This window comes from Mirounga angustirostris, unplaced genomic scaffold (assembly GCF_029215605.1).
Source record: "Mirounga angustirostris isolate CCGP_5_RB_7025 unplaced genomic scaffold, mMirAng1.0.hap1 SCAF_13, whole genome shotgun sequence".
Classification (NCBI taxonomy): domain Eukaryota; kingdom Metazoa; phylum Chordata; class Mammalia; order Carnivora; family Phocidae; genus Mirounga; species Mirounga angustirostris.
The window spans coordinates 88,390,293-88,413,104 of record NW_026991721.1 but is presented as its reverse complement, the minus strand read 5'-3'; the positions used below and the strand labels follow the sequence as shown (position 1 = coordinate 88,413,104).

Sequence of the window (22,812 nt, the reverse complement as noted above, 5' to 3'; positions counted from 1 at the left end):
CCGAGATCACGACCTGAGCAGAAGTCAAGAGTGGGAGACTTAACCGATTCAGCCACCCAGGCGCCCCTCCACTTTAACCGTAGAAAAAGAAAAATGGTTACAATGGCTGGCCTTGCAGGTCGTTAAGAGAATTAAATGAATGGAACAAGGGTTTCTTTCCTTCTCCCCGACACAGAACAAAGCCGAGGCTTCAGGCTGTGCGCGTGGGTTTCGGGGGACGCGGGAGCACCGACTCTTCTTCAAGTTTCTGCGGGTTTGCCGGCTCCGGAGCTCCCAGGGCCCCGGGGGCGGGGCGGCGAGGGGGAGCACCGGGGAGGCGCGCTTCCCAGGCGGGGCGGCGGGGCGGCGGGGCGGCCGGCCGCCGGAGGGCCTTGCAGGCTCCGGGCGCGGGCCGGGGAGGAGGGGCCGCGGGCCGGGCCGCCTCGCCGCTTCCGGGGGAGCCGGAGAGCCGGGCGGCCATCTACCCGGACCTGCGCGCCGCACTTCCCCTCGCCGGGGGCGACCGGCACCGCGCGGGAGCCCGAGCCAGCCCCGCGGTCCGCACCGCGGCGGGGTCGCCGCCACCCACGCGCAGGTGAGCCCTCGGCGGGGGCGGGGGCGGGGTCCCCGCGGTGGGGGTGGGGGTGGGACTGTGGGACCCCTGCGCCCCGGCCGTGCCTCCCGGACTGGCCGCATCCCTGCAGCACGTCTGCCCGGGGGGACCGCCTTCCTCTCTCCTGCCCCCTTTACCTGGCTGCCTCCAGCGGCCTGAACGCGGAAACGGGGTGGACAGGCTCTCCCAAGAAAGCCGTCACTTTGTCCGCCGCGAAGAAGCTTGTGCAGGGAGCCCCCCTCCTTCAGTGTGGGTTGAAGACCCTGGCTCGGTCAGGTTGTTTCCATCTTTAACTGTAGTGTTTCTACTACAGTCTGCTCACATTCTCCTTTGCTCTTCTGATGGTCTTTGCGAGTGTTCCAGCAAGAACATGGCTTTAGTTAGGGTTCATGACTTACCGAGGCATTTCTTTGACGAACATCTATCTTGGGCAGGCCAACGTGTGCAGTGCTGGAGTGACCGCAGTGGACACGGAAGGGTCAGCCCTGTCCTCCCCCTGAGGACGTAAATGAAGAAATCCCAGCACAGGGCGCCTGGGTGGCTCAGTTGGTTAAGCAACTGCCTTCGGCTCAGGTCATGATCCTGGAGTCCCGGGATCGAGTCCCGCATCGGGCTCCCTGCTCAGCAGAGGGGTCTGCTTCTCCCTCTGACCCTCTTCCCTCTCATGCTCTCTGTCTCCCATTCTCTCTCTCTCAGATAAATAAATAAAATCTTAAAAAAAAAGAAAGAAAGAAAGAAATCCCAGCACAACCCTGGTAAGTGCCACCAACAGAGGGACAGTCTGGAGTACCCCGGTAGCTGAGACACCTAAGTCAGAGGGCACCTAGGACCAGGAGTGATGGACTGTCAGAGAAAGTCACATCTAGTTTGTTGTTTTTTTAACTTTTAAGAAACTATTGAAATACAACCTGCATACAGAGAATTGCAGTCATAAGTGTACAGCTTACCCAATTTTCAGAGTGAACATTTCCTGCACAACCCGTATCCAGAATAAATAAAATACGGCTAGCACTCCAGAACCCTCTATGTCCACTTCCATTGACTGCTTTCATCTAAGGGGAACTATTATCCTGGCTTCTCACATCATAAAAAGCTTGCCTGGTTTTGAAGTTTTGATATGTGGACTCATGTGTACCTACTTTTTGTGTATAGTACTTTATACTCAGTATGTGAGATGCAGCCGGGTTGCATTTAGCCGTGATTCATTAATCTCAACTGATGTGTGATTTCGCACCGTACAGATAGAGCACAATTTATTTCTACTTTCTACTGGGCACTTGGGTGGATGGACATGGGTTGTTTCCAGTTTGGGTTTGTTTGGTTTTTTTTTAAATAGTGCCTCGAGGATTCTTTTTTTTTTTTTTTTTAAGATTTTATTTATTTGACAGAGAGAGACCAGCGGGAGAGGGAACACAAGCAGGGGGAGAGGGAGAAGCAGGCTCCCCGCAGAGCAGGGAGCCCGATGCAGGGCTCGATCCCAGGACCCTGGGATCATGACCTGAGCCGAAGGCAGACGCTTAACGACTGAGCCACCCAGGCGCCCCAGTGCCTCGAGGATTCTTGTGGTTGTCTTTTGGGGGATGTATGTAGCAGTCCTGTTGGGTATATCCCTAAGAGTGGAATTGCTAGGTGTGTTTATGTTCAGCTTTAGCCACATGGTTTTCCAAAGTGGTTGTAGGAATTTACACTCCCACCAGCAGTGTGTGAATTCCTGTTCCTCAACATCTTTACCAGTACTTGATTCTGTCTTTTTCATTGTAGCATTCTGCTCAGGGCTCGAGCAGTGGTATTGCACTGAGGTTTAATTTGCATTTCTCTTTTGACAAATGAGTCTGCATCTTTTCATGTCTGCTGGGCATTTGGATATCCTTTTTGCAAAGTGTTCAATTCTTCTGCCCATTTTTTTCAATAGATTATTACTTTTTTTTAAAGATTTTATTTATTTATTTGACAGAGAGAGAGACAGCTAGAGAGGGAACACAAGCAGGGGGAGTGGGAGAGGGAGAAGCAGGCCTCCCGCTGAGCAGGGAGCCCGATGCGGGGCTCGATCCCAGGACCCTGGGATCGTGACCTGAGCCGAAGGCAGACGCTTAACGACTGAGCCACCCAGGCACCCCAGGTTATTACTTTCTTACTAGTTTGTAAGAGTTCTTAAATATTCTGGTTATGAAACATTTATTGGATATGTATTTTTAAAATATCGTCTCGGGAGATTGCCTTTTCACTCTCTTAAAGGTGGCTTTTGATGAACAACAGTTCTTCACTTTAATGTTGCCCAGTTTATCTCCCCCCGCGTCATGGTTGTATTATTTATGACCAGTTGAAAAAATCTTTACTTACCCCAGGGGGTAGTGGGTGGGCAAAATGAGTGAAGGTGGTCAAAAGATACAAATTCCAGTCATAAGGTAAAGAAATCCTGGGGATGTAAATTGACAGCATGGTGACTAGACTACAAAACTGTATTGCATATTTGAAGGTTGCTAACAGAGTGGATTTATTCTCATCACAAGAAAAAAATGTGTAACTATGTGGTGATGGATGTTAGCTAGACTTATTGGGTGACCATTTCACAATATCTACATATATCGGATCATTGTGTTGTGCACCTGAAACTAATGTTTTATGTCAATTACATCTCAATTTTAAATAATCAGAAGATGAAGTCAGAAAGATAAACTCCTATATTTTCCTCTAAAAGCTTTATTGTTTTTCTCACTTATATCTGCCATCCGTTTGAAATTAAGTTTTTTGTATGGTGTGAGATTTGGGTCAAGATTTTTTTTTTTCCACAAGGCTATCAAAAATGATGCAGCACCACTTTCCACTGCTTGGCAGTGTCAGCCTTGTGATCAGGAGACTGTACGGATGTGGGTCTGTTTCTTTTTTTTTTTTTAAGATTTTATTTATTTATTTGACAGAGAGAGACAGAGCGAGAGAGGGAACACAAGCAGGGGGAGTGGGAGAGGGAGAAGGAGAAGCAGGCTTCCCGCCGAGCAGGGAGCCCGATGCGGGGCTGGATCCCAGGACCCTGGGACCATGACCTGAGCCGAAGGCAGATGCTTAATGACTGAGCCACCCAGGCACCCCGAATGTGGGTCTGTTTCTAGACACCCTGTTCTTCCATCCATCTGTGGACTCATGCACAGTAGCATGCTGCCTTAAATAATGCTTTATAATAAGTGTTTATTATTTTATTATTTATCTTTATTATTCTGGTGGTGGAAGCTCTCAGCATTGTTCTTCTTTAAGATCTTAGGTATTTTTTTTTATCTAGCTATGTCTCCCAAAGCTTCTTTAAAAAAAAAAAATACAGGGGCGCCTGTATTTTATATATATATATATATTATATATATAAAAAATATATAATATATATATTATTTCATATATATATATATGAAGGACTCATTTGGTAAGCTCAACGGGGGACTAATGTAAAAGGGTATACAATTGGCATAATTTGTAAACCGTACCCATCCATAAATTTACTCCTGGCACAATCTGTATTATATTCAGTGCTGCATATTTACATCAGATCTACTGCAAAGTAAATACAAAATCAATTTACACCATTTTAGTTAAAATGAGCTTTAGTACCTGTATGATATAGTTTCAGAACAAAGAGGATGTTTTACAACTAAGAAGCTGAGGTATCCCAAAGACCAATTTGCTACTTTTTTGCAAAATACATCATCATCAATTATAATGCTTCCCATTCGTGTTTGATCAGTAAGATAGTTCTCATGTGACTGAGCTTCACTAAAGTTTTAGATTTGAATAACCAGTTACAATACTTTTGACTTATAATTAAGTTTTTAAAAATGGAGGCTGTTACACACACACATGCACATATATATACTTTTTGACATTTTTAAAGTCTTCAAAATTTATAAAATATACTTTTGAAACCATATGTGCCAGTGAACATGATTTATTTTAATAAAGGTCATAAGACTTCAGTTAATCAACCAGAATTCTATGACTGTTTTCTGCCTGCTAGAGTTCCACCTTAAATTTGACTTTATAGCAGAATCAGTCATCTGGAATTTATTTCATAAATTCAATCTCAAGATTTACTGGGCTGCTTCCAATCATTTTACTGCTTATAAATAGAAGTAACAATATAAATTGAGAATAGTGGTTCCTTGGCTCAGAGTTTCCTAGACAGCTCTTCAAAACTGGATTCTTGGGCCCCATTTCTGAAATATCAAATAAGGTTTTCCAGGAGTATCTATATTTTTTTTAAAAGCTCTCTGGGTGATAACAATATGGTTTGAGAACCACTGACATAACCGACTAGACCAATCTTCTTAGGTACGTCAGAATCCTGCTTCCTAAGCTTTACCCAGAGATTGACTTCAGTAGATTTGGGAGGGGGCACAGGAACTGGCATTTCAAACCATCATTGCAGTTAGTCCCTGTATGTGTTTTCTGGGCTGCATAACAAATTACCACAAATTCAGCAGTATACACCAATACCTTTTTATTATCTCATAGTTTCGGTGGGGCAAGGGCCAGGCAAGACTTGACTGAGTCTTCTGCTGGGGTCTTACCTGGCTTAAGTCCAGGTATTAGCTGGGGCTACAGTGCCACTGGGGATTCAGATGGGGAAAGATCCACTACCGGACTCCCTCAGGTTGTTCTTTGTTGGCAGAATCTCCTTGCAGTTATAAGACTGAGGTCTGTTTTCTTGCTGGCTGTCAGCTGGAGATGACTTCTCTAGAGGTTACTTCTAGAGATCACGCAGATTCTAGAGGCAGCCTGCAATTTCTTGACACTGGCCCTCTTACAACAAGGCTGGCAAATTCTGCAAAGTCAGTAAAGGAATCTCTCTCCAGTCTGCTAAGATGAATTCAAACATACACACACACACACACACAAGTATGACACAATATTTATATATATGCTATATTCACATGTACACATCATTTTTTATATATTTTTATTTAAGTAATCTCTACACCCAATGTGGGGCTTGAATTCATGATCCCAAGTTCAAGAGTCATACGCTCTACCGACTGAGCCAGCCAGGCGCTCCACGTGTACTTACCTTATATAGTAAATATACATGGTGTACGTATATACATATAAATGCATATACACACATGTACACATCATGTATATAGTAATGTAACCAGGTGAGTGACATTCCATAATCTTTGCCATATTCAGTCACTTAGAAGTCATGAGTCTGGCCCACACTTAAGGTGTGAACATGGGGGCCACCTTAGGGCCTGTCTACTAGTCTGCAAACCACTCTTAGAAACACAGTATTGGGGCACCTGGGTGGCTCAGTCGTTAAGCGCCTGCCTTCGGCTCAGGTCATGATCCCAGGGTCCTGGGATCAAGCCCCGCATCGGGCTCCCTGCTCAGTGGGAAGCCTGCTTCTCCCTCTCCCACTGTCCCTGCTCGTGTTCCTTCTCTCGCTGTCTCTCTCTGTCAAATAAATAAATATAATCTTTAAGAAAAAAAACACAGTATTGTATCTATCCAGCTATTAACAATTCAATTGAGCACTTTAAGTGACGCTATCCTGCAAGTCCTAACGCTCCTGCCCAACAAGTGTCTTAGCAAATGTTTGAGAAGCAAAAGTTAACCTTTGAAACCAGTGTTCTTAACGTCAAAATCAAGTGTCAAGATAATTTATTCATCAAAGAAGCGAAAAACTCTTTCAAACAATTTAAACCTTTAAACAGACCAGTCTCTCGCACTCAGATTCAATGCTTCCTCCATTCACTAGCATGACAGACAATCAAAGATAGTGTAGTCGTTTCCTGCTGTTTCTCTAACCAGTTACGAAAAACTTAGTGGCTTAATACAGCAGGCATTTATTAGCCTACAGCTGTGGCAGCCAGAAGTCTAAAGTGGACTGTCAGGGCTATGTTCCTTCTGGATGCTCTAGAGAAGAATCCATCTACTTGCCTTTTCCAGCTTCTAGAGGCTGCCTGCATTCCCCCACATCACACCAACCCCTGCTTCCGTTGTCCCTCCTCCTCTCAGCCTGACCCCCCTGCCTGCCTCTTAGAAGGACCCTTGTGATGACATAGAGCCCTCTCAGGTCATCCAGGATACTCTTCACATCTCAAGATCCTTAATCTCATCTGCAAAGTCCATTTCTGCCATGGAAGGTAGCATATTCACTGGTTCTGAGGATTAGGATGTGGACATCTTCATGGGACGTTAACTTGTCCACCACAGACAGTGATTCCAGCTTAACAAAAATGTCATATGAATTATATAAAATACATATTCTAATCATACGTCTTCATAGTTTCAGTACATTCCCTGTATAAAAGAGATTGGACAGGGGCACCCAGGTGGCTCAGTTGTTAAAGCGTCTGCCTTCGGCTCAGGTCATGGTCCTGGGATCCTGGGATTGAGCCCCGCATCGGGCTGCCTGCTCCGCAGGAGGCCTGCTTCTCCCGCTCCCACTCCCCCTGCTTGTGTTCCTGCCCTTGCTATCTCTCTCTCTCTCTGTCAAATAAATAAATAAAATCTTAAAAAAAAAAAAAGAGAGATTGGACACCTGTTAGGTATTGGATAATACTTAATACACCTTGTATTTTGTACAGTGAAACCTCGTAATAGTTCCCTCACATAGTATATTCCTACATATAATACTGCAAAAGCATTCTAAAAAACACTAAAGGTATCGTGTTGTTGCTTTTTTAAAAGAAGCTTTTACTAATTTTCTATCAAGTCTTTGTAATTATCTACAAAGTAGGTATTTAGGTATGTATCATTTTACTTTATGAATTTTTAAAAAGCCCAAGGAAAAATGACTGTACCTAAGGCCACACAACAAATCCAAGACTAAACAGAGCTAGTAATTAGACCTTCCATTTGGAGATTTAGGTTCATTATCTTCTCATCTGTTTGACAACTATGTCCCCTCTATCTCAATATATGACTAGTACTAAATCTTGTAAAGTTTAAAGCATGTTTAAGTGTGATGGTCTCATAGCTTCTGCTGCACAGGAACTGAAAGATAACAAGGAAGGTGCAGTGGAGTTTTAGATTCTAGAAGTAGACCGTGTATAGGGTTAATGGAACTTAATCTGTCATCTTGCTCAATTACCCTATGTCAAAGATGCAATTTTTTCCTGTATTTAAACATTTCCGTAACAATAGTCCCAAGGGCTTATACCAACCCACTTACAGTGGCATATGCTGTTGGGCAACTGGATTTCTTCTTAACCAAGCAATGAAAACAGGCAATTACCAAAAATCAGTATGTATGACCAAAAGGGCAAGTCATGTCCTAAAATGAGAAACTGAAACTTTTAAATCCACATCTGTTAAGAAGATTAAAGTATTATGTTAGTTTCGAACCTTTAAACTACCATTAAGAATATCAAATGATTCTCCAGTTTATATCAAGGCCAAATAATGAATTTTAAAATTAAGACAAAATTGACAAAATATTTAAATAATTTATAAAATCCAGAGACATTATGTCTGCTACTGAGAGAAAGGGCATCTGGAATGGTTGAAATGAAGATGTCGAGGGACAGCAACCCCAGACCTGGAAAAGGATTTCAAAATCACTGGTTATCAGGCATTGCCTTAACTTCAGCCTACCACTCAGACTGTCTGAAATCCAAAGAATATGAGGTAGGAAAAGAAACACACATATATGACAATGTTCACCTTTTAATGTCTCCTTGGCTGGCTTAGCAGCGAACTGCTCTTCTCTTTCAAGATGTCTCTGGTTCCTGTGCCCACTCCTCTTCTTCTTTCTGCCCCCCTGGCTGCAGTGGTTTAAGGTCTTTTTTTTTTTTTTTTTAACTTTGATATAGTTTCATGAGTCATCAGTAACTCGTCTGATAGGCACTGGCTTGTCATAAAGGTGTGTAGCATTCAGCAGTGAACAAGCATCATCCTCAACCTTGAATAACATCCTTTCAACTTGGAAATTTATTACTGTGTGTTTCACAAAACAAGTAGTTTTTCTGTGAGTTCCCAGGGGTCTGTTTTGACCTCTGCAGACAGGTCAGATTGAGAAAGCAAGCAGCTCTGCCCACCGCTCCAGCTTGAGAGCCAAGTTCTCTGCCAGCCCTTCACATGCGAATGCTGCAGCCCCACCTCGGATCAGGGGGTGGGGGGGCTCTATTCCACATACTGTCTTCCCAGAAACCTAGGCTGAAAGAGCCTCCACCATCAGGGGTATCCTGGTCATTGTGGTGGAAGGGAAACACAACAAACTACCCATTGAAGACATTCTTGGTCCTCTGCATTTCCATATACATTTAGAAGCAGTCTGACAATCCCTGCCCCCCCCCCCCCATTCTAGAATTTGGATAACACTTACCTTTAGATTAGTTTGGGGAAAATTACAATGCTGAGTATTCTAAATCATGAACATAATATATCCCTCCAATATCTAGATTATTTTATTATTTTTTTTTAAGATTTTATTTATTTGACAGAGAGAGAGAGAACACAAGCAGGGGGAGAGCAGGGAGAGAGGGAAAAGCAGGCTCCCCGCTGAGCAGGGAGCCTGACACGGGATTCAATTCCAGGACCCTGGGGTCATGACCAGAGCTGAAGGCAGACGCTTAACTGACTGAGCCACCCAGGTGCCCTGATCTAGATTATTTTAAATACGTACTAACTATTTTCTGAACATTATATGCCGAATCATTACCACTTTACATAAATTATGTCATGTGGTCTTCACAATAAAGCTGAGGAGGTTCTAGTTTTATTTCCATTTCAAAGATGGAGAAGCTGAAGCTTAGCAAGATTAAGCAGCTTGCCAAAGGCCGCGATTAATAAGAGGTGAGAATCCAGGCACTCTGCTTGTAGAGTCTGTAGACTCTACCACTATGTGACTCTATCTCCCTGAGTTGACAGCTGAGGGAGAGGGGAAAGGAAGAAGTGGGGGGAGGGGTGTTCCTATGGGAAGACGGATAGGTGGATGGAGGGAGTTATTCAGAAGGCAGACTGGAGGAAGTCTTCCAAGGTTTCTTGCATGTGCTCTCTCACTACTGCTCAGCATCTACCTGGATACATAATTATTTGTCCAAATAGCAACTGTGGTCCGATTTCAGCATTGACACAGGAAGTCCTTGTTTGTCTGTGAAACTGTTCCTCCTTCTATTTTGAATGTTAGCCTTGCTGGATAGAGTATTCTTGGCTGCAGATTTTTCCCACTTAGCTCTCTGAATAGATCATGCCTTCTGGCTTGGAGAGTTTGTGCTGAAAAATTGGCTGCTAGCCTTACGGGTTTACCCTTATAAGTAACCATCTTCTTTTGTCTTGCTGCTTTTAAGATTTTTTCCTTACTACTATATTTTGCCAGTTTAATTATAATAGGTCTTGATGTGGATATGCTTTTGTTGATTTTGTTGGGGGTTCTCTGTGCCTCTTGGATCTGGATATTTGTTTCCTTACTTAGATTAGGGAAATTTTCAGCTATTATTTCTTCAAATAAATTTTCTGCCCCCTTTTCTCTTCTCCTTCTGGGGTCCCTATAATACAAATGTTATTATGTTTGATGGAGTCACTGAGTTCCCTAAATCTATTCTTGTTTTGCATAATCCTTTCTTTTCTCTTTTGTTCAGCTTGCTTACCTTCTAGGTCACTAATTTGTTCCTTTGCTTCTTCCACCCTGTTGTCATTGCATCACACCTGTTTACCGTCTCATTTATTGCCGTTTTTATCTCTCAACAACCATTTCTTAACTCTGTGGTAAGGGTCTCCCTGAAGTTAATTATCTCCTCAAGTCTAATGATCAGCCTTATGAGTGTTACTCTAAATTCTCTATTAGACAGACTAGTTGTACCTGTTTTTCTTGGATTTCTGGCCGTGGCCTTATTTTGTTCTTTCATTTGGTATAAATTCCTCCATGTGCACATTTTATCTAAATCTCTGCCTTCTTCTCTGTGTTAGAAAAGCCAGTTGCGTCTTCTGCTCCTGAAGGCAACGGCCTTATGAAGAAGAGCTCATGCAGTGCCCCGGGCCTGGAACTTCAGTTAGTGTCTCTGGCATGTGCTGCATGTGCTCTGCTGCTGTGTTCTGGCTGCCCTGTCCTTTGGGCCAGTTGTCTGCAGAGGCTCTCCTTGCCGGCAGCGAGCAGTGTTTGGTCCCTGGCCTGAATGTGGCGAGTTTTAACTTGGTGTGATCTGGTTTGCTTGTTAAATGTGACCTGATAACTCCTTCCACTGGAGCCGAAGCCCTGCAGAACACTTCAGTCAGGAGACATGGTGTGGGCAGGGGTTTGGGTTGGGTCTTCTGGCGGAGGGGGCCACTGCCCGGCGAATGAGACAGACTGGGCGGGGACCGAGACCAGAGCTTGATGGAGAGGGGCAGTCCCACCAGAGTGCCGGGGCCGGGGCGCGGTATAAGCTGGTTAGGCCCCCAGTGTCCCCCAGAGCTGCCTCCTGCTGGTGGCTCTGTTTCTGGGAAATGGTGCTGGCCAACTCCTTTGTTCCTGGAAAGGTGTCTCTGCCTCTCCGGAGAGTGAATAATCTGCCCCCAGTTGCTTGCCCGCCTTCTCTCCAGGAGCAGGGCAGTACCCTCAGGGCTCTATCCCAGCCAAGTCCTCCAGTCTTTTAAAACTCCAGGCTTTAAGCCCCACTAGTTGCAAAATCTCACAAATTTCAGTCCCTCTTGCCTTCCAAGCCACTGGCTTTGGGTAAACCGTTCTCCTGTGCGTATCTCCTGTGCGCTCCTCTCTCTCAGCTCTTTGCCACCGCCCCCCGCCCCCCGCCCCGCTCTGCAGCAGCCAGGAGCCGTTTCTCCCCCATGCCAGGTCTCTGCATTTCCTACCTTCCTCGGTGTGGCTTCTTCTCTCCCTTTAGTTGTGGAGTTTGTTCTGCCAGTATTCCGGTCGGTTTCTGTGGGTATTTAGGGTGATATGAGAATTTTTGTTTGTTTTATGTTACGTTAATCACCATACATTACATCATTAGTTTTAGATGTGGTGTTCCATGATTCATTGTTTGTGCATAACACCCAGTGCTCCATGCAGAATGTGCCCTCCTTAATACCCATCACCAGGCTAACGCATCCCCCCAGCCCCCTCCCCTCTAGAACCCTCAGTTTGTTTCTCAGAGTCCATCGTCTCTCAGGGTTCATCTTCCCCTCCGATTCCCCCCCTTCATTCTTCCCCTCCTGCTATCTTCTTTTTTTTTTTTAACATATAATGTATTATTTGTTTCAGAGGTACAGATCCGTGACTCAACGGTCTTACACAATTCACAGCACTCACCATAGCACATACCCTCCCCAGTGTCTATCACCCAGCCACCCCATCCCTCCCACCCCCCACCACTCCAGCAACCCTCAGTTTGTTTCCTGAGATTAAGAATTCCTCATATCAGTGAGGTCATATGATACATGTCTTTCTCTGATTGACTTATTTCGCTCAGCATCATACCCTCCAGTTCTATCCACGTCGTTGCAAATGGCAAGATTTCATTCCTTTTGATGGCTGCATGATATTCCATTGTGTATGTATACCACATCCTCTTTATCCATTCATCTGTCGATGGACATCTGGGCTCTTTCCACAGTTTGGCTATTGTGGACATTGCTATAAACATCGGGGCGCACGTAACCCTTCGGATCCCTACATTTGTATCTTTGGGGTAAATACCCAGTAGTGCAATTGCTAGATCGTATGGTAGCGATTTGAGTGTTCTCTAGCTGAGTTCGGGGCACTTGGTGAGCCCACGGCCCTCTTACTCCTCCGCCATGTTTCCCCCCCCTCCTCCCACATTGGAAGTCCTTATCCAGAGCTTCCGGCCAGCTGCCCTGCCCCAGAACCCCAGGGTGTGCTCCTGGCCGGGTGCAGTGGGGGACAGTCACTCAACTGCTCACGCTGGGCTCCCACTCTGTCTCGCCACTCTCCACAGATCTGGGTTTTTCTGGAAGCCGGATCCAATCCAGTGGTAGATGTGGGATAGGGATCAAGGACCAGTAGAGGGACTGAGCCTCTGTCAGGCATTAGGAGAGAACATCTAGAGCCCACACACTGGGACTGAGAGTAAGGTAAGTACAATTTTTGTGATCTTCTCTCTCTGTCTCTTATAGGATGGCTGTTCCATAAGGTCACGACTGAGTCCCCTCCCTTCTCTCACTTTACCAATGCCTGGTCTCATGGGGTTAGTTTTGAGCCCCATACTATGGCATCATCATCCTCCTTCCCAGCTCCTCGCGCCCGGTCCAAGAAGCCTCTGGGCAAGATGGCTGGTGAGTGGAAGCCGACTCCTAATTCCGCTCTGAGTGTACTCCTCTGCGTTCCTGTTGGCGAGGTGGGAGGGCTGCCTGGCCCACATGCAGCAGGAGATGCAGGGAGGCTGACGATGGTGGGCTCCTGGGCTCCGGCCTTGACCTCAGAGCCTAGATGCTTTGCGGTGAGTGAGGAGAGAGGCACGCATCATAGAACCTTCAGTCCTTTGGGCTCACGGCTTTTCCATGCATGCTCAGCTAATTTTCCTAACCTGGAAACCATGGTGCAGAGCACTTAGCATTGTGTTGCTTGTCATGGAAGTCTTTCTGAACCATTTAGAGGAAGGAGCCAAGCAGAGTGAGAAAACAAATTCATCTCCAGAACACTAAACTTTCTGTCCTTATCAAAAGCTGGGGAAGCTGAGCTGGTCTCATTATGGAATACTTACAGTATACCAGACATGGCATTATCTCAGTTAATCTTCAGCAGCAATTAAAATGAACCTGTGTTACAGATGAGGAAATGGTAGACATAGACTGACTTGCTTAAGGTCATACAGCAAGCAGGCTGCAGGTCTATAATCAGATCTATGCCTGGCTCTAAAGTCTAGATGGCAAATCACTAGGCTCTCCGCTCTTCAGGTGCTCTGAGCAGTAACCCTCTTCCATGCTTTTGTTTTACCATTTAGCAACAATCTGGGATTTCCTGGGGCCAGACAGATGCCAATCCCTCCCCTTTTTCCCCTCCCATAATGGGTAGCCCACCTTAATCTAAATCCACCTCCCCTCACTGCAGCAAGTGGGTTTGGGAATTGATTAATCCTGACCCGCTTAACAGAGCTCTGCTTACAGACTAGCGGATGGTTGGCTAGTCACTACGAGTGGGAAGTTTAGGGTAGAGTGAGCTGACAGTACCAGAAATCAAAGGGCCTGGAATAGGGCAAAGACATCTTTCCTAATCAGGCTGATGAAAGTCAGAGTGCTTTCCTTTCTTTGTTCCGTTGTTGTTTATTTAATCATTGAAGTATAACTGACATACATTATATTGGTTTCAGCAGTACAACATGATTCAATATTTGTATATTTTGTGAAATGATCACCACAAGACCTAGTTAACATCCGTTACCGTACATAATTACAGAACTTATTTTCTTGTGATGAGAACTTTGAAGGCTTCCGCTCTTGGCAACTTTCAAGTAGGGAGTACAGGATTATCAACTATAGCCAGTATGCTGTATGTTACGTTCTCACGACTCATAAAACAGCCAGAGTTTTTATGACTTCCCCAAACCTTTAAAGATGATGGGACGTTCAAGGCAAGTCCTGAGGGATGTACCAAAGAGCAGAGCGGTAGGTCTCTGAGAGTCGGGTGGCATGGTCTGCCCGTGGGGGGCGATGGGCGGACCTGCCAGGTGTGGGGTCCTCTGTGCAGGGCCATGAGGTCGCAGTCTGGTGAGACTACCCGGCCTGAGCAGCGTTTCTCTGCCCCGCAGACTGGTTCAGGCAGGCCCTGTCGAAGCCCAGGAAGCTGCCGGACTCCGCAGAGAGCACCTCCAGGGACGTTTCACAGCCGAGCTCCCGGGACGCCCCCCCCGCCCCGGGCCTCAGCTCAGCCTTGCCTCGCACCCCGCCGCCCACCCACGTGGGTGCCGCCAGCAGCAGCGGCGGCCGCTGGAGCAAGGACTACGACGTCTGCGTGTGCCACAGTGAGGAGGACCTGGAGGCCGCCCAGGAGCTGGTCTCCTACCTGGAGGGCAGCACCGCCGGCCTGCGCTGCTTCCTGCAGCTTCGGGATGCGACCCCAGGCGGCGCCATCGTGTCTGAGTTGTGCCAGGCCCTGAGTAGCAGTCACTGCCGGGTGCTGCTCATCACCCCCGGCTTCCTGCAGGACCCGTGGTGCAGGTACCAGATGCTGCAGGCCCTGAGCGAGGCCCTTGGGGCGGAGGGCCGCACCATCCCGCTGATGTTGGGCCTCACCAGAGCCGCCTACCCTGCTGAGCTCCGGTTCATGTACTTCGTGGATGGCCGGGGCCCCGATGGCGGCTTTCGCCAAGTCAAGGAAGCAGTCATGCGCTGTGAGCTATGGGGAGGGCATGGGGGAGGTGGGGGGCGGCCAGGGAGAAAGGGAGCTCGGCCGCAGCGCCACAGCGTCTGGTCTGCTTTGGTTTTTAGGAGACAGCCGTTGTAGCCCCGTAGCTCAGAATGCAGGCTCTCGAAAAGACTGTTACTCGTGGAGGTTATCTGACCCCTCTGTACTTGGGTTTCCCCATTGGTCAAATGAGAATGATACTATGTGCCTAAATAAGTATATGCACTAAACAAGTGTTCAGACCACGGCCCTGCCCAGGTAAAGTACTCCCTAACAGGCAGAGCCTACCACATATCAAGTTCTCAATAAATATCAGCCATTATTATCATTGTAAGTATTAGGTTTCTCTCACTGAAGTCAGGTTGGAGATGTCCACCCAGAGCCAGGAAAATGCCCAGAGGGACATTAGCTTATGAAGGCAAAATAGTGCAAAATAATAGGAAAGAATTGTGTATCTGGGGGGGGGGGGGGATATTATATTACAGTGGGTTTGGAAGTGAAATAGGTAAAAAGGTAGAAGAGGCGGGACCTATTGGAGGAAACAGAGATGCTAGGATTTGGGAAGGGTGACAAGCCCTGTGATTCTGTTCGCTCTCTTGCAGATCTGCAGACCATCAGCTGACACTTCTTACTTCACCATGGGACCCAGAAAGTTGGAGCGAAGCTGAAAATCCAGTTAGAGAGCCCAGGGCCTCACAGGGCCTCAGAGGGCCTTGGATTCCAGCTGCTGTGACGAGGTGTAAGGAACCAGAGTTTGTAGCACTTTGTATGTAATCCTGGGGTCAGATTGCCCATCGGGCACTCATTACTGTAGGCTCCCCAGAAAGGCCATGGGGAAGCTGGGGACTCCCCCAGGAAGGTCATGGGGAAGCTGGGGACTCCCCCAGGAAGGCGTGTGGAAACTGGGGACTCCCCAGGAAGGCCATGGGGAAGAAGTCGTAGGTGTCAGGAGGTGCTGATACCAAGATCACCTGTGTTTTGCTTCCTGCCTCACTGGACACACACAGCCTGGCACATACCTACATCTTCTTCCCCTGGAACCGGGCACTGGTATAGAGAAGCACCATCCCACCCCTACCCCCCAGAAGAGGTGACTCACCTGGGTCATGAGCTAGAAGCCTGCACTGCACGCTGGGCTGGTTTCCCCAGTGGCCTGGCATCAGGAGAAAGCAACAGGTACCAAGTCCTTCACACACTACTGCCCTTCTCTTTCCCAGGGACGTTGTCCACTCCAGAAGGCTACAGGGAAGATGCATTCAGCACTGTACTCTATTTACTTTTATTTCGTGTGTGACATGAAGATGCAAACCTAGAAACCTTTCTGAATAGTCAGGAGGGGGCAGGGAGCAAGTGGGCTGAAGAGAAGGAAAAGCTCAGCCCCTATCGCTGGCTCAGAAGCCCACCCACCGATGCTTTCCCTCACAGGGGCCTCATCAAAGGTCTGACTAGAACTCATGCTTTTACAAGCTTCTTTACCTCTGTACTGAGAGAGGTCAGCAGTTTTCTTCTGGCAGATGATTGTGTACCTCGTAGGACAAAGTTTCATTCATCTGTTCTCAGTAAGTCTGTTGTTGAACCGAAATGAACTTACTCCCCTGATGGGTATTTTGTGCCTTTGTCCCCCTCCTATGTCCCCTCCTTTCACTGGAAAATATGTATATATTTGAGATAAATTAACACAATGACATTAGTTTTAGGTGTAAAATATGACTTGACATATATATTATGAAAAAAAATTTTAATTATGAATTATTTTATTACATACAGAAAGACTATACTGTCCGCTCATGTACCTTCCACCCAGCTTAAGAAGCAAAACCTTACAATCCCTATGGTGCCCCCTTTGTGCCCTTAATCACCTTCTCCCAATAGAAGAATTTTGAATTCTGAATTTTGGGTTTCTTTGGCTTTTCACTTACACATCCCTGACCACATGTTTACCTTTACATGGTTTTGTACTGCATGTAAATGGTATTATAATGTTTTTGTATTCTACAAATTCTTTTTGTTGACCACATGTAAGGTTTATCCATGTGGATGCATGTAATGCCAGGAAATTCACTTTCATTTCAACATGTAAATGTACCAACAATGGACATTTGGTTGTTTCCCATTTGTTGCTATCAAAAGCAATGAGCTTATGCACATTTTTGTACATGTTTCCATGAGATTTTCTAGGATTTAACCGGAATGGGGAACAGCTGGGTAGTAAATACACATTTTCAGTTTGGGTAGAAAATTCCAAATTTTCTTCCAAACTGGTTATGTCAATTTATGTTCCTACCATTTGTGTATAAGATTTCCCACTTTTTCATGTTCTTACTAAACACGTAGAATCATCAGAGTGTAAAATGTTTGCTGATCTGGTGGGTGAAAACTGATATCCTATTGCCATAATATTCTTTTTCTCTTTCTCTTTTTTATGAGAAATTCCATGTATATCATATAACAAAGGGGAAGACAAAAATCTGATGAATCCCTGTATACCCATCACCCAGTTTCAACAGTAAGCAACTCAGAGCTAAGCTCCTATCAATTAACTCCAATTCCCTCCCCACCAGATCCCTTTGAGGCAAATCCCAGGCATTATTTTATTCCTCTGTATTAAAATTATGTATGTTTTTAGGAGTTTTTTAAAAAATGTATCTTTTATGGAACAGAAAGCTTTATTATTTTTAAATATAAAAACGTTTACCTATTACTGTAATCTGTGTTTTTGCGTCTTATTTAGGAAATCCTTCCCTGTTTCCTGTAATTTCTTCTGGAGCTCTTTCCCATTTAGATCTTTAATCCCCTGGAATGTTTTGCTTGGATTTGATTTTTGTTGTTCCTTTTGGTTTGTTAGTCAAAGGTCCAATTTTTTTCCCCATTTGAATAGCCATTTTTTACTGACTACTAGTCAGTCCATCCTTTCTTCCTACCGATTGTGAGGTCACTGCTGCCATTATACTGTCATGTGTGGGTGTGTTTGTGTATCCCTGCATCAGTGACACACTGGCTCATTTACTATGGTTTTTAAGAAATCTTGATGCCTATAAGTATTTTTATCGGGCTTATATTGAGATGAGAGATTAACTTGGGAAGAACTGATCTTTTTTATATTGAATCTTTCTCTCAGAAAAATGGTATGTCTCCATTATTGGTATTGTGAAATGTATTTCAATAATTTTATAATCAGTCATTCACTTTTATTAATTTATTCTTTAGTGCTTCATATTTTCTCTTGCCACTGTAAAAGGTATTTTTATATCTCTTATCTATTACTGGTAGAAAGGATCACAGTTCTTTTGCATATTGATCTAATATAAAGCAACCTGCTGAATTACTTAAAAGACCACAGACTTTGTTCGGTTTCTATAATCATATAATTTGCAAAACAAAACACAAAACTTTAGTTCCTTGTCTTTTTGTGCTGCCCAGGACTGCCAGTATGTTGAAAGTGACAATAGCAACTATCTTTGTCTCATTTATGCTTTTAAAGGGAATGCTTCTAACATTTCTCCGTTAAATGTGATATTTATTAGAGATTTTTGGTCTGGTGCAAATTTTCTTTTAACAAGTTTTAAGTTTCCTCTTTCTAGTTAAGAGTTTTACATTATCTTGAATGTGTTTTAAATTTAAAATGCCCCCATCTACTAAGGTGAGGTGTTTTTTTACCCTTTTAAATTGGTCAATACAATGAAGACTTTCCAATGTTAAGCCAGCCTTAACAATCTTGGGGTAAACTCAATTTGTCCATGATGAATAAACTACCTCTGTTATAAATCACAGGATTCAGACTGCTAACATTTTCTTTAGGGTTTTACATCTATGTTCGTATGTAGAATTGGCCCATAATTGTCTTTTCTCCAGTTGTGTTACCAAGGTTAAACCAGCCTTCTAAAATAGTTGGGGAGTGGATGAAATGGGTGAAGGAAATTAAGAGGTACAATTTGCCAGTTATAAAATAATTGAAGACACAGGGATGTAATGTATGGCATAGGAAATACAGTAATATTGTAACAACTTTGTATGGTGACAGGTGGTAACAAGACATATAGTAGCGACCATTTGTGTAATGTATACATATATTTTTAAAGATTTTATTTATTTGCCAAGAGTGAGCGAGCATAAGCAGGGTGAGCAGCAGGCAGAGGGAGAAGAATCTGGCATCGTGACTTGAGCTGAACGCAGATGCTTAACTGACTAAGCCACCCAGATGTCCCATTTTGTAATGTACATAAATATCGAATCACTGTTATACACCTGAAACTAATACAATATTGTATGTTAATCATTCTTCATTTGAAAAATAGCTGGGGAGTGGTCCCTTTTTTCTATTCATTAAAGAGTTTAAAAGCTTGGAACTCAATTGTTTCTTGTATGTTTGGTAGACTCATCTGTTAATCCATTTGGGCTTGGCATTTTCTTTGTGGGAAAAAGATTTAAAACCGCAATTTCAATGTTTTAAAGAGTTGTAGATCTGTTGAGATTTTCCATTTCTTCTGGAGTCAATTTAGCATAGAGTAAGCAGTCAATGAAAAATACAAGACCAGCTTAAATAACTTTTCAATTTGAATTTCCTGGATCACATAGTACAAATCTGAATTCTAAACCTGCGTGAAGATTGGCCTGTGGTTATGAATTTTCAGGGGATTTTTTTCTTCCCTACACAGCCAGATGTTGAGACTGATAGCCTTCCTAAATATCTTGTCTCCTTTAGTGGGGAGCTTTTGTTTTGTTTTTAGTAGTTGGCCCTTCCATTGAGGTGGTGGACCTTAGAGATCTTGACTCTAAGGGAAATGCTCTCTTCCAATCCCTCACCTGGCACAAACCCCCAGGGCTTGTCTCCTGTGCCTTAAACATCACAATGAAAGCTCAAGGCTAGGGGCACCTGGGTGGCTCAGTCAGTTAAGCGTCTGCCTTCGGCTCAGGTCATGATCTCAGGGTCCTGGGATCGAGCCCCGCATCGAGCCCCGCATCGGGCTCCCTGCTCCGTGGGAGGCCTGCTTCTCCCTCTCCCACTCCCCCTGCTTGTGTTCCTTCTCTCACTGTGTCCTTCTCTGTCAAATAAAATCTTTAAAAAAAAAAAAAGAAAGAAAGAAAGCTCAAGGCTCTAGACTTCCAGAAACCAGCAATCACTCTTAGAACTTAAGCTTCGGTGTCCACTTAACCATTCTATAGACTCATGCTCCCACATTTTTCATTTCTGAAAATTTTATTAAGAGAGCAGCAATATAACCAAATGGATGTTTTTAATTTTGTAGCCAGAACATTCAGGGTTTTTTTGTTTTTTTTTTTTTTAAAGATTTTATTTATTTGACAGAGAGAGACACAGCGAGAGGGAACACAAGCAGGGGGAGTGGGAGGAGAAGCAGGCTTCCCTCGGAGCAGGGAGCCCAATGCGGGGCTCGATCCCAGGACCCTGGGATCATGACCTGAGCCGAAGGCAGACCCTTAAGGACTGAGCCACCCAGGCACCTCACATTCAGGTGTTTTTAGCTGACCTGTTTTTAGGATATCTCATCTATCATAAGGCCTGAAATGGAAGTGTCTAGTCCTTTAAAATAAAATGGGGGAAAAAAAAAAAAAGGTTTTGGGAGTAGTTTTGAGATTCCTCAAGAAGACTGAAGGATTAATGCTTATTGACAGACTTGCCAGTAATAACCTTCTAATACTGCAGTTGAACTTTCTGTGATGGTAGAAATGATCCACATCTGTACTGCCCAGTGTGATAGTCCGTAGCTGTATGAGGCTATCAAGCACTTTAAACATGGCTGTTGGACCGAGGAACTGAATTTTTACCTAATTCTAATTAATTCAAAATGTAAATATCTACATATGGCTAATGGCTATTAAATGTGGCAGTGCAGGGCCTTCTAATGTTTCCAAGCAAGAGAAACTAAAACATCACCAACAGACAAATGCCCCTGAGCCAAGCAAAGCCCTGTGGTGTTGCCATCAAGGCTAGCTGCACTGTGCTGTCTGGGATCCTAAGAGGTCCTTTGGTGGCTGAGGCTTCCTATGAGTTCATCCTTTCCTTGAGCCAGGCCTTTTTAGGAATGCAATTCTGACCTCACGGATATTTGAATCACAATTACACCTGTGTCGGTGAATTTGCCACTAATGAATTAAATCTCTCCAGAATTTCATTTTGTATCTCCTCTTGGCTCACTACATTCTAGCCACAAGGGCCATTTTTGTTTCCAAAAAATGTCAAGCTTGTTACTACTTTAGGGTCTTCAGCATTCTGACATCTCTGCCTGAAATACACATTCCCTGGTCTCTTCACAGGCTGGTTCCTTCTCATCCTTCAAGTCTCAGCTCAATGTCACCTCCCTGAGAAGCCACCCATGACCACCTTATCTCCTCCCTATCCCCAGGCTCTATCACATTGTCCTGTTTCACTCTATAAATAGCACTTAATCATATCTAAAATTATCCTATTTTCCTCATCTCCATTTGAATGTGAATTCTATGAAAGTAGAGATCTCCCCTGGCTTGTTCAGGATGGACAGTGTTTGGCACAAAGAAAATGGAAGCCTAGAGAGGGTAAGTGATTTCCCCAAAGTTGCACAGCTAGCGTTGGGGCCAGACTTTACAAATCTAATTCAGTGCTCTTTTTGTTAAAACAGAGATATTCTGCTCAAATTCTCTTCCAGAGAGGAGAGAGAGAGAGGGAGGAGAAGGAGAGGGGGAGATAGGTGTGGGGAGGGGGGAGAGGAAAAAGGGGAAAGAAAGAGAATGCAAACTTAGAAATTTCCATAACATCTAGGCCTTGACTTTTTGAACAGGTTCTGCTATGGCCATTTACCCCCAAAGACATTTGTTCTAGTCTTACACATAGTTTATGACCTCCTGCTGTATACTCCCAGAAGGTGGGGGATGTTATCCAGGAAACTTGTGGACAAGTTTTTGGCTGAAGATAATTATTCCAGGTCCTAAGTCTCCCTACTAATGCTCTCTTCTTCACAAATGGTCTTTTATCCAATTCATAATAGTATTTCTGGTAGAAATAATCAATCCAAAAGCAAACGGTCATGGACACAGAATACACTTTGTTATTGACTGACTGAAAATTGCAAAAATTGCCTCCCTCATTAGTTTTGTCTGAAAAAAAACAAAAACAAAATAAAACTGACATTGGCGAAAACAGCAAAATTTTTGACTAAATTTGAAACCATTTCTGTCAAATAACACCAAGGAAAAAGGGACTAGCCAGAAATAACGGCCCCCCCCCAAAAAAAACTTACAAAGGGGGAAATTATAAAATTTTATATGGAAAAAGAAAAAGTAAAGAAAAGCCCAGAAACTGACAGATGATTCATATTCGAGCTGCAAATCACATCCCTGTATAGGATAACAGACACGTGCAAACTAGGTTAACAGAGGAGGCAGAAGCCCCCAGCCTGGAAGAAAAGAAGGTATGGAAATGTATTTCTGCCCTGCTCAGTTACCTTTCTTTTCGGCACTGAACACGATGAAAATTTCTATGAAATGAAAATGGGTGAAAAATGGAAATGGTTTAACGACTCTCATAAAAAAAAAAAAAATCGACCAAGAAGTAAGATTGGTTCAACAGATGTTTCAGAAACAATTCCTTCCACGCTAACTAAGCAATGTTGGTATTCTTATGAAAACGTCAGTATTCGACTCAAGGTGTCAGGTGCAAAGCATCCATGGAGTCCAAAGGTGCTTTCCAGCTCCGGCCACCCGGGGCGGCGGGGGGGAGGAGGGGTGCCCCGACCACTGCAGCATCGTTAGCCGGCCTGGTTAGAGACTCGCTGCCTCCTTTTCTCTTCCCTCCGCACCAGGCTCAACTCAGGCCGGCCAGCGCCAGGGAACAAGCGGCAGCGGCCGGATTTAAATCGCTCACCGCGAACAGGTCACTGGGACCAGCGCTCCGAGACGCGTCCGCGAAGCCCGTCGGGAGTTGTAGTCGCTGCGCGCTCGCGGAGGCGGGACGCGGCAGCCGCCG

General features: G+C 44.7%; 1 protein-coding gene across 3 annotated transcripts; it reads left to right on the top strand.

The window, feature by feature from the left end:
• The first annotated feature begins 353 nt into the window (after positions 1 to 353).
• On the top strand, positions 354 to 16,746 carry TIRAP (TIR domain containing adaptor protein). 3 transcript variants are annotated; one of them, XM_045894717.3, is made up of 4 exons: positions 354 to 574; positions 12,629 to 12,787; positions 14,260 to 14,841; positions 15,458 to 16,746. In XM_045894717.3, the coding sequence occupies exons 2-4, from the start codon at positions 12,721 to 12,723 to the stop codon at positions 15,475 to 15,477; spliced, it is 669 nt and encodes a 222-aa protein (XP_045750673.1). In that variant the 5' UTR covers positions 354 to 574; positions 12,629 to 12,720; the 3' UTR covers positions 15,478 to 16,746. The 3 variants fall into 3 exon arrangements, with proteins under 3 accessions (XP_045750673.1, XP_064433318.1, XP_064433319.1); XM_064577248.1 differs by having other exon boundaries at positions 442 to 574; positions 14,260 to 14,668; XM_064577249.1 differs by lacking the exons at positions 354 to 574; positions 12,629 to 12,787 and adding an exon at positions 12,807 to 12,951.
• The last annotated feature ends 6,066 nt before the right edge of the window (positions 16,747 to 22,812 follow it).